A 12,326-nucleotide genomic window follows, 5' to 3' on the forward strand; every position below is an offset into this window, starting at 1 on the left:
ACACACACACACACACACACACACACACACACACACACACACACACAACCTAGCCGTGTAACCTTGGGCAAGTTACTTAACCCCAATTGCCCTCCAAAAGGCAAAAACCAAAACGAAACAAAAAGAAAGTCCTCATGGTTCTTTCTTTATACAGAGCAAACACTCAAATGGAATCATGATTAGGACTGGTCTGTCCTGGGGCCAAAACCTGCTGGAGTGGTGGTGGTGTGGAGTAGTATGCAGCAGTGCAGTGAGCAGTCTGACTGACACCCAGGAGAGGAGGGATCTAACCCTTACTAACAAGATGGACACTAGGGAGATAAGTGTGGCTATGTGGCAAAGGGACAACTAGCAGGTGCCGTGGACAGAGTGCTGGGCCAGGAGTCTGGAAGACTCTTCTTCTCAAGTTCAAATCCAGCCTCAGGTATTTGCTAGCTATGTGACCCTGGGCAAGTCATTTATTCCTGTTTGCCTCAGTTTCCTCATCTGTGAAATGAACTGGAGAAGGAAATGGTAAACCACTCCAGTATCTTTGCCAAGAAAACCCCCAAAAGGGTCAATTGGACATGACCAAAAAATGATGGAACAAGAGGGATGGAGAAAGAAGAAATCTTGCTACCCAGATATGTACTTCCTGTGAGAAATTCCTGTTTGCTCACGCTAGTTATTGCTCTGCATGGAAATGTTTTCTGATTTATCAGAAGTCAATAAGAAGTCATTAAACCAAATAAGTAAACTAAGCCCTTCAGCTTTGCCATAGGGTCAATGAGTAGGCCAATAGTAAATCTGTAAAAAGAGTAATATATACGTGTTTAGTGTGGGTGGCAGCTGGCCTCCTTCTTAGCATTTGCTGCCCTCAGGATTTTGGAGAATCTAGAAACTTGTTTCCAGCAAGCAGGTGCAATGTGGATGGAGGAAGGGTGAGAATTAGCCCTTTGGGTAATAAACATTGCCTTGTTGGGCATTCCCAACAATTTTCTTCTACAAGTTACTAACAATAAATAATATATATTATTAGATGGAAATATATTTGCTGAAGGTAAGGAGGGAGCTATGAGAGGCATGTGGGATAAGACAAACTATGTACTAGGGGAATCACTTATGGAAGTAGACTTTGGCACTATGACTAATTCAAAGCTTTCCATCAGACCAACACTATCAATTCCATACCATGTCTCTCAGAGGCGAACTTTTGGCGAATGTACAATATCTAATATATGGGTGACCTGGAATATCTTCAACAGTTCCCCTTAATAACTCATTTCCAATAAATCTTTTTCTAGGTCTTAAGTTTCTTACTATCTGTATGATATCACTAACATCTCTGGACCTCAGTTTCCTCATTTAAAAATGATTGAGTTGGACCAGATGATTGCTAATGCACCATTCATCTCTAACTCCTCTGATTGTGTGATTAGCCTTACTTATCTTTGGAATACCACCTAGGACACACCTGCTGTGCATTGTGCATAGTAGGTGCTTAATAAATATCTATTGACTAAATCAATGAAATATTATGACCAGTACAAAATACCGCAAAAGATTCATGGTTTCACTGTTGTGAGTATTCCCTGAATGTCCATGTTTTCCCATAAATCCCCCATGAAGGAGCTGCCCAGTGTGTTGGGGACTTTCCTCTTATTCTTTTTATATCTCAAGAAGATGAGTTTGTGATGGGCACCTCTACTATTTTTTTTTTTACCTACAAAGCTCATTTTCCCTCCATTTTTCATTTCTGTCCTTGAAATTAGTATCTTTTACATTGCTTCTTGTGTACAGGTCATCATTGGTGACATGTTGCAGCCTAACTGTGAGTATCCCTCAAGCCTCTGTACTGGGCCCTACTCTCTTTTTGCTTGATACTATCTCACTTGGTGATAGCTTCAGCTGTTACAGGTTCAATTATCTCATCTACTCCTAGATTCCTAGATCCGCATCTGATGCCTTTCTCTTACTTAACCCACATATCCAATCCATGGTCAAATTCTGCCATTTTTACTTTGACTTCGTATTTTAAATATGTCCCCTTATCTCTATTCACATACTCAGTATCCTAGTCCAGGCACCCATAACTCCTCACTTGAACTATGGCAATAACCTACGAATCGGTCCCTTTGCCTCTACTTTTCCCTATCCTATCCTACAACATAGCTGCCAAATAAAGTGTAGGTTTGACTATGCCATCCTTATAACCCAATGAACTCCAGTGGCTCACTATTACCTCCAAGATCATATCAATACTTCTCTGTTTGACATTTAAATTTCTTTACAACCTTGCCCTTTCCATTCTTCTTATACTTTACTTCTTTCTGCATGCTCTGTAAATGTTCTCCTTACAGTTTTTAAAATGTGGCATACCAGCTTATATATCTGTGTTTTTTAATTAGCTGGTCCCCATAGCTGAAATGTTCTCCTTCCTCTACTCTGCCTCTTAGTTTCCCTTCAGGAATTGGCTCAAATCCCATCTTTTGTAGGAGACCTTTCTTAATCCCCCCTTACTATTGCCTTTTTCCGAGATGACTTTTCATTTATACTTTATAAATAAATAAATATCTATGTATAGTCACTTGCATGTGGTCTCCCCTTTTAGAATGTAAGCTCCATGAAGACAGTTTCTGACTCTTTTTTGGGGTGGTGTATATTTGGTGCCTGTGCACACACAGAAAACACTTAAAAATGTTTATTGATTCACTGACCACTATTTGTTATTAAAACACTTCTGGGATCATCTCATTCCACAATTCACAACCATATAGCATCCGAGAAAACTGTGTTAAAGAGGCAGATTTATAGCTATGAACATTCTGAGATCATTGAGAGCACTGTTTATCAATATAGTCAAATCTTCGCTTTCTATTCAGTTCCATCATCAATGCTTGCCCATAAAGACTATAGTGATGTATTAATTCAACATCACAGTCTTGCTACCTGTCATAATCTGGACAATGCATTTTGTCCATTTTTGTTTATAGTGTGGATGGTTTGACTAATCCTGGGGTGGGGAAGCTTTGGCCTCAAAGCCACCTTGTGTGGCTCTCAATGAGGACCTAGGCTGCAGGTTCCCCACCCCTGTGCTAATCTTCTTTCATGTAATTATAATATATATATATATATATATATATATATATATATATATATATATATATTCTGCTTCTTTTTAGTGACTATCTTACACCAGTTAAGCTCTTCTAGGAAATAATAACAGATCAAAACAATATCTTCACTTTTATACATTTTATCCAGTTTTTTTCAGTTATCATGTAAAATATAAAATAAATCCCAGCTTAGTATGGGCTTCCAGTCATAAGAGGTTAAGATTTACAAAGTATGCTTTTGCCTAGCTTTTAATTATCCTAGACAAAATATTTAAGTAATCTTGATCTTGTCAAACCTGGACCATGAAAATATGTAATAGCAAACATCCTAGCACACCCAGAATGGCCTGCTAGCACAGGTTCTTTGATCTGATTTTAAAGGAAAGACTGCTTAAAAAGGGGTTAACAATCCTACTTTAATTACAGAGAAAGAAGTGAGTAAAAAAAATATAAGTAGAGAAATTAGCAAAAAAATATAAGCAGAGAAATAAGCAGAGATCAACAGGCAGGGCTCTAGCTGTGTGAACATAGCAATATTGCTATACACTTACATAAATCACTGGATGGGGGGAGCACAGACATCTAAGCAGTTGGGGGGGGGGGCTCTGAACAAATGGCTATTCAGTGTCTCAACCAGGGAATCAGAAGATCCTTCTCCTGAGCAAACCCCCACAGCAAAACATTAACCTTCCAGAATATATAACAAAGGCTCAGCCCCTGATTGGCTCAGAGCCAGAAGGCACAAAACCTATTTGATGCAGAACAGCTGTGAATTATCAGGGTTCAAAGGAGATTAATCCTTCAGATGTTTACAATTTAGCCGGAGCCTGGGAAACTGAATTCCAAGTAGAAAACAACAAAAATCCCACCTTGTTTGTGCTTACAAAATGCAAACCTGCTAGTTGCTGTTCAGTCATTTCAGGGGTGTCCAACTCTTCATGACCCCATCTGGGTTTTCTTGGCAAAGTTACTGGAGTGGTTTGCCATTTCCTTCTTCAGCTCATTTTATAGATGAGGAAACTGAGGCAAACAAGGTTAAGTGACCTCCCCAGGGTCACACAGCTAGTAAGTGTCTTCAGTAAGATTTGATCTCAGGAAGATGAGTCTTCCTGACTTCAGGCCTGACACTCTATCCACTGTACCATGTAACTGCCCACAAACCTACTTGGTGTACAAACAATATTTAAAAAAACCTACAAAGTATTCACCTTTGGAAAAGAAAGGGAATGGGTCACAGTGTATGAGTTTACTGATTGTTCTTCCATTACTATGGGCACATGGAATTTAGACACAGACACATTCAATGCCAACTTAAATAAGGATTTTCCAATAGTACTACCTCTAAAGATGTGGGAGGAATGAGAAACAAAGCAGCCACCATGTTAGTTATGGGAGGAAATGCTAATAAATCTAGCAACAAATGAATTTAGTTAGAATACAACAAGCAACAGACAATAAAATAATATAGCCCTCAAGGATGATGGCCATTCTCAACATCATGTAAAGGGGTCATAAGATTTAGAGCTGGTAGCAGACTTTAGAGATTATCTAGTCTCATTTTACAGATAAGGAAACTGTTTCAGACAGGTTAAATGATTTTCTGAATATGTACTGCATAAACACACAAGCTTAAATGCATGACAGAGAAAATTATAACTGAAAGGGAACTTGGAGAACACAGTCAGAGCTGAGTTGAGAGGGATCTTAGAACATAAAATGTTGATGCTAGAAAAGGGCCTTCATACATCTAGCCCATCTTCCTTATTTTATACATCAGGGAAATGAGGCTTAGCTGTTGTGTCACTTGCCTAAGACCACAGAGTTCATCGCTGATGGAACTGGGACAAGAACTCAGGACTGGTGAATCCTAATAGAACGTTCTTTCCTTTGTGCCAGGTGAGTTCCTTTAGGATAACACCCAGAAAAACAAACAGATAAACATCCAAAAGACTTGAAACTTTGATTTTTTTCCTTTTCTCTTAAAAATGTTTATTAATTAATGTGATTACACTGAAATTCATAATTTCATAATTTCACATAAATTCATAATGAGATGATAAGCTAGAAGAGGTGTTCAATATCCGCTAGTCCATTTTGTAGATGAATCAATAATAAATAAATATTTATTATGAACCTTTATGTGTTAGGCACTGTGATAAACACTAAGATGAAGCTCCTGAGGCCAAGAGAGTTGAAATGATTTTCCTCTGGTCATGTAGGTTAGTATGTGGTAGAGCTTAGAATCAAGTCTGCATCCTCTGACTGTATAATTGCATGTTGTTATTTAGTTGTTTCAGTCTTGTCTGAGTCTTTGTGACCCCATTTGGGATTTTTTTTACAGATACTGGAGTTGTTTGCCATTTCCTTCTCCAGCTCATTTTACAGATGAGGAAACTGAGGCAAACAGGGCTAAGTGACTTGCCTAAGGTCACACAGCTAGCAAGTGTCTGAGGCTGGATTTGACCTTGGGAAGATGAGTCTTCCTGACTTCAGGCCCAGTGTTCTAATCATTGTGCCACCTAGCTGCCCCATATAATGGCATAGCTCATTGCAATTTTTCAGTCTACGCATCTCATTTCTGGTTTGAAATACTCTCTGAAGGAATTATTTAAAGCTAGTATCCTGCTGTCTTTCTTGAAAATGCATTTTAAAACATGGACCACTAAACATTGTAGCCAAATTGCAATCTGGCCTTTAAGCAGTATTGCTGACTGCTGTTCCAACAGTATTCCATGCCAAAGAAATGATGCAAATATGAGTCAAAGCACCATTACTGGACTAGAGGCCAAAATAAGACATTGGCAACCTCAAATGGATCTACTAGTAGAGATGTATTAGCGCCTCATACATACACCTTTTAGTAGGAACCTCAGGCCTAGCAGTTATATTTTATTTCAGGCATTTGAAAACCACACGAGAATAAAAAGAAAATGAAAACACGAGAAAGGTTTGTCACAATGTCAATCATCTTTGTTATTATGGGATGTGTGCAAAGTATTTCAATACACAATTGGAATTTACTCAAATGGATTCAAATATATGGATATGATTTATAGAAGGAGTGGGGAACCTGTGACCTCAAGGCTACATCTGGTCCTCTATGTCTCTAAGGGCTGCACTTGAGGATGTAGAGGGCCAGATGTGACCTTCAGGCCTCAGGTTCCCCACCCCTGAGCTATGGTGTAGGAGAGTGGGTGCTAGATTGGGGTAAGAGAAGATAGGTTCAGATCTTGACTCACTTATTTCCCGCATGACCTTGGACAAGAGATTTATCCCCTCTTGCCTCAGTTTCCTTATCTATAAAATCAGGGCTATGGATTTGATGATCTCTAAGCTCCTTGTGGCTCTAACATCTATGAGTTGATAACAAGAAGATGCTCCTAAAACGCAAGCTATGAAGATAATCCTAATTTGTCCAACATACTTGACCCCTGTTTTAGTTTTCTCTCATTAATGAATAGAAAAGGAGGAAATAGAATTTACCCATCCCCTTGGATCTGCAAATCAGGAAACTGAAAGGAGGAGATGGAAAGCTTAAGGAAACTGTCCTTCAAGTAGATTTAGTTTTTTTTTTTCATGGAGTCACCTTTTAGACTAGATACATCTGTAATTTTGCTTATGTGTTTCTTTCATCTTAAGAGGAAAACTCTAACACCCAATCTTACCCAAATGTGCTTAGTAAAATGTCAAGTAAAAAAAATTACAGTGAAAGAAAAAGAAGCGGATTCATATTGGAAGCTAAAGTTTTCTGCCTATAAAAGTTAAATGTATTTCCATGATGAGCTCAGGTCTTTTTGTGATAAATATTTTAAATGCTTATCATATAGTGCTGGTTCACTTGTTAGGGGAAAAAAAAATCAAAAGAACCCATTCCTGCCAACACTTTTGTTTGCATGAATCACTGCTCAGTGAAACATTCCAGGCATATAATTTATCTGTTCTTTGGCCCATGTAGTAAATGCTTCATTAGTGCATGAATTCTTGCCTTGTTTTAATTATGCTATGCTCTGAATGTAGTTTTATAGTGCACAAAAATGAGATTGTCATTCATGAAACACAGAAGGTTTGTGTGTTACCCTTAGAATGAAATGGGGGCATCTATCTTCTGATTCACAATCCTATCTGTTAGCTGGAATTGATATTCCAATTGAAGGAGGGCGTTATGCTGAACTGCAAGGACATCTGATAGTCCTGTGCCCAAGTTCTAATTTACCCTAAGGATGCTGGGCCAATCCATTGACTATCATCTATGTAGAATATTGAGCTCCAGCCGTAGAAGCAGATGCATGAGGAGGTTTTATTGTTGCTATTTGAGGGCTTGGTCCTACCATCTGACACAAAGAATAGCTGATTTATAAAGAACTGGCAAGCCATGGATCAGACAACTGTCCCAAACAATCAGAAGGCTCCTTGAAATCATTTGCAAACACATCTAGTCAGTCCTCATTGAAATTTACATAAAACTTTGTGCCCATTGAATTATTTTCATGGAGTTACTTTTTAGACTAGATAACATTTGTAATTTTGCTTATGTGGTTGTTGATGTTTTTTATCTTAAGAAGAAAACTCTAACACCCAATCTCACCAAAAAGTCTTTGGAAAATTGTAAGTAAAAAGAACAAGCTGAAATAGACTTAAGAAGTGTCCTCCCCACAGCAACCCCATGGAATGGGTGGTGAAAGTCACATCATCCCCATTTTACATTAAAAAAGACGGGGGCTTCCTCATGGTCACACAGCTAATAGGTGGCAGAGCCAGGACTCAAAAGTCAGCTCGTCTGATTCGAAGCCCAAGCACTATTTCCATGACATGCTCGATTTCTGCTCATTTGGAAGACCTTAGGGAGCTTAGAGAGGGCAGTGCACATAGCAGACATGAACAAATATTTATTATGCCAGTGGACATTGTATGCAAAATACTTAATATATATACTCTCATTTGAGCCTAAAAACAGCTCTGTGATGAAAGAATTACAGGCATTAGACTCATTTTAAGATGAGGAAACTGAAATCCAAGAGTTTAAGAGACTTGTCCACGTAAAGATAACTAGTGGAATTTGAACGTTTGAACCCAGATCTTGACTCCAAATCTAGCACTCTTTCCACAATGCCATTTTGCCTGAATGAATGAGTGAAATGACTATGCCATGTCTTCTCTGGGCTTTGTACAAAACATGCATACAATACAGAATAGTAGATACTTAATAATTCAGCTTTAAAGATAGTTCATCATTCAGTTACAATTTTTGAATGTGCCAACTTCAAACAACTAAAAACACATGAATATGCAGGTTTTACACGTGAATATTGAACATGCTGGCCCATTTTCCAGACTGGAAGACAGGTTACAACTTTTGGCTCTCCTAAGTGGTTACTATAGCTTTACTCCCCAGCTTGGCAATCGTTTTCCATCTGTCATAGCATCATGAATAGAACTAAGACTTTGGAAGTAATCTAATCTTTTAATTTGTAGTTGAGAAAACTGAGGTCCCAAGAGATTAAGCATCTATGGTCATAAAAGAGCTAAGCCTTGAATCTGAATCCTTTGACTAAATCAGTACTCTGTCTACTGTACCAGGCTTCCTCCTATAGTGTTCCTAGTATATCTGTTCATCTTCAGATTCAAATCCTTTTTTCAACACACTCAAAATGGAATGTTCTCCCCAAATTTCTGTTACAAAAGAGTTGAGTTGGATAAAATACCAAATATTGGACTTCATCTCTTAGCATCCATGGGATTGAAACTTTATCACATAAGCTTTGTTGCTCTTTGGTCATCAGGATTTTTTTTAACCTTTTTAAGACTGTTCTTGAGAAGGTTATAAAGGGCGGCTAGGTGGCGCAGTGAATAGAGCACTGGCCCTGGAGTCAGGAGGACCTGAGTTGAAATCTGTCCTCAGACACTTAACACACACACACACACACACACAAACTAGCCATGTGACCTTGGGCAAGTCACAACCCCAATTGCCCTGCGTTCCCCCTCCAAAAAAAAAAAGGGGTTATAGAACAGTGAACTGGCTTACCAAATACAGTAAGCTGTGAAATTTCTTTCTCTGGATTACTTTGGAAGTTAACACAGGTATTCATTTGTATGACATTAGTAGGTGCATACTTGTCTGGAGGCGAGGAGATAGAATTAAGTGTCATCACAAGCTACTTTTCAGTCTTATGACTCTCTTTCAGTGAATAACAGTTCAATTTCCTCAACTCAGCTAAACAGGCCCAGAATAACTTTTGATTTCCTGGAGAAAATAGTGTCTTATTATTTTCCCCAAGTGATTCTGGCTTTAAAACTCTGAACTTAAGAATTCATGCCCACAAATGTTATTTCATATAATGGTTGATTTTTCACCAACTCCCCCTCCTCCCCTTCCTTTACCCCCCTCACGTAACAAATAGCAATAGGAACATTGAACAGGTAGGGATAGCAAGACGACCATCTAGTATGATGCTCTCATTTTATAGGTGAGGAAACTTAGGGTTAGGGAGGAGAAGTGCTCTGACCATGGGCACTCTGCTAACCAGTGCTAGAACCAAGAGTCAAATCCAAATTGTTTGGCTCCAGAGCTAATGGTTTTGCTATTCAGCTATATTGCTTCCCTGTATGTGGTAGAGGTCCCTAGAAATGTACATATTGCTGAGGGACACAGTTCCTCAAAATTGACTCAGTTAAATTGGATCATAACATTTCCCCCCTCACTATATCAATTCATAAGAGTTCAAGACTATAAGCTCTCTTATAACTAGAAGTTGTGGTGAGCCCCCGCTACCACTGTGCCCCTTATTCTACTCCAGCTCTGGATACTGTTGCTTGAATGTTTAGGACTCGTTGTGTGAATTGCACAACCTAGTTGGTACATATAGCAGTACACTTTGGGAGGGAGGCTTTTGAACTGATTATTTCAAAGTCCCTAAAAACATACTTTTCCCAACCAAACAATATAGAAAAATCCACCAACCACATAGCATTTTTCCCTTGGTCCAACTCTACCACTGAGACTTAATCTCACCTTTTGTATTTTCTTTAGAAAAAATTGATTTAAAAGTTTATTAATAGTGGCTCAGTGACAGAGGGGAGTGCTGGGGGAAAAGACGGAGGGGGCAGAAATAAGGGGGGGTGGGGGAAAGGAGAGACAGAGAAAGAGAGAGGGTAGGGAGGGAGTAAGAGGGAAGGTAGGGAGAGAGAGAGTAAGAACCTTATCAACTCTTGTTTCCTTTTCTACTGTACTAATTCTAGTCCTGAATAAGAATAAACTCTAAATATATTAAACAGACAATTAAATAATGATTTTACCAAATACTAAAAGGAGGTTGTCTTGGTCTGCTGAGGAGTAGAGACATCTGATTGGGGACATCTCTCTCTCTCTCTGAAAATATAAACTTCTATCAACATATAGTAATATTATAAGCAGAAATACTGTTCATAGCACACCTTGATCTAGTCCAATGACATGGTACAAATGAGGATTTTCAGAAAGGAAAAATATCCCTCAACTCACCCACACAACACGTATTGTTGGCGAAACAACAGACTTCTAACAAGAAACAAATTATGGCCTTTCTAAAACCATGAATAATTGTGACATTTTGACTGCTTTTGCATCCAGGTCTACTGACCACATATAGCTCTCCTACCTCAAACTCTGGTAAATAGGATGAACTCATCTCTGTGGCAGTCATCTCCCATTTTTTTTTTTACACAAAACAGATGAAACAGCTGTTAGTGCTCTTCAAACAGATGTTCCTGTCAGCTAAAACATCAGGGAGGCACCACGCTACAATGTCCTATTTGTTTTAGAGGGTCAATGACTTGATACCTTTGTCAAGGCCCCTGGTGTCTGTTGTTTAACATATGTGAAGTTGTCTTACCCCATTAATGCTCTTATGAGATTTCATTAAGACTGAAATGGATATTCCTGTTTAAACACTTGCCTTCTCCTCTGGGACATTGTTCGACTGGCTTGATAATCCAGGAGTCTCTCTGTCCAGGTGTTGGTTCCCTGTATTTTCAGTTCCCTCTTGGATTCCAATGGGAACAGGTATATTTTCTTTTTTCTTGTCCAGTTTGAAGAATTTGTCAAAAAAGCTGGGTTCCTTGGGTCTGGCAGGGGCTGCACCCTCTGCCTCAGGTGGAGGAGATGCTGGTTGTTCGGTATTACTAAGGGATGCTTCAGCTGGGACCTGGTTTTGGGTTTTATCTGAATCTTCTTCCAGTGCAGCTGTTGCCGGAAGTTTCATGCTCTCACTTGATGCTTTGTTCGCTGGGGGGTTTTCAGAGCTGACATCCAGGCTCACTGATCCAACTGATGAATCTGTGCCTTGGTCTCCGGTACGTCCTGGTACAGGCCGCGAGAGCATCAAGAAAAAACGAGATTTAGCAGCTGGTGTTGGGGCTTTGGCCTCCTTCCCAAGATTCTTTCCGTTGGCCTCAGAAACAGTGCTTATCTCCATTGTTGTATGGGAAGAAGTGGCCACACTACCCTGGTTAACACTTGTCTCTGTACTGGCTGCAAACACAAACACAAAACATTGATTATTCAACAAAACAAGGAAACTCAAGTATTTATCATGGACTTCAAATGTTCCATACTCTTTGTTTTTATATGACAAAGACAAAGCAGACTTGTGGCATGTTAATAAACCCCTTGTTCCTTGGCTTGCCTGTGATATAAATGTTGGTTCACCTAGAGATACTTCATGCCTTTTTTTGGGGGGGAAAATTCAGACTAGAAACAGCACAGATTGAATTATCAAGGATCAGCTCCTGGGTCATATCAGGAATGGGTTCAAAAGGCAGTTTTATTATTATTTTTTTAAAGCAATCGGGGTTAAGTAACTTGCTCAAGTTTACACGACCAGTTATTTCTGGATGTGGTGCTGAGTATCTGAGCCCGGATTTGATCCAGGTCATCCCGACACTGGAACCGGTGCTCTCACTCGCTGAGCCACCTGGCTGCCCCTAAGCAATTGGGGTTAAGTAACTTGCTCAAGGTTACATGGCCAGGTGTTTCTGGGTGGGTGCTAAGTGTCTGAGCCCGGGATTCGATCTCCAGGTCTCAACACTGGAGCTGGTGCTCTTACTCGCTGTGCTACCTGGCTGCCCCTAAAAGGCAGTTTTAAAGAAAAAGTTATGGGATCATATATATGCTGTCTGGAGAATTTGGGGAATCTTCAGCATTTTTTTTCAGATTAAAGGATAGAGACCAAATTGGAAGGTGTGATTTATTTA

The 12,326-nt window shown here is 39.4% G+C and overlaps 2 protein-coding genes across 2 annotated transcripts in view; one reads left to right on the forward strand and one right to left on the reverse strand.

Annotated features, from left to right (window-relative positions):
* BCAS1 (brain enriched myelin associated protein 1) overlaps window positions 1-11,553 on the reverse strand; it is a 100,517-nt gene extending 88,964 nt beyond the window's left edge. Inside the window, exon 1 of the mRNA XM_069072438.1 lies at window positions 11,030-11,553. Coding sequence (XP_068928539.1) covers window positions 11,030-11,548 — 519 coding nt within the window. The 5' untranslated portion in view covers window positions 11,549-11,553. The remainder of the gene's footprint in view (window positions 1-11,029) is intronic.
* Window positions 1-12,326, forward strand: part of PFDN4 (prefoldin subunit 4) — a 371,852-nt gene that overhangs the window by 99,578 nt on the left and 259,948 nt on the right. The gene's annotated exons all lie outside the window — the stretch shown is intronic.

The sequence above is a fragment of the Petaurus breviceps genome, unplaced genomic scaffold (assembly GCF_028583685.1).
Source record: "Petaurus breviceps papuanus isolate PSGF00001 unplaced genomic scaffold, PetGlider_PUasm1.0 90847, whole genome shotgun sequence".
NCBI lineage: Eukaryota > Metazoa > Chordata > Mammalia > Diprotodontia > Petauridae > Petaurus > Petaurus breviceps.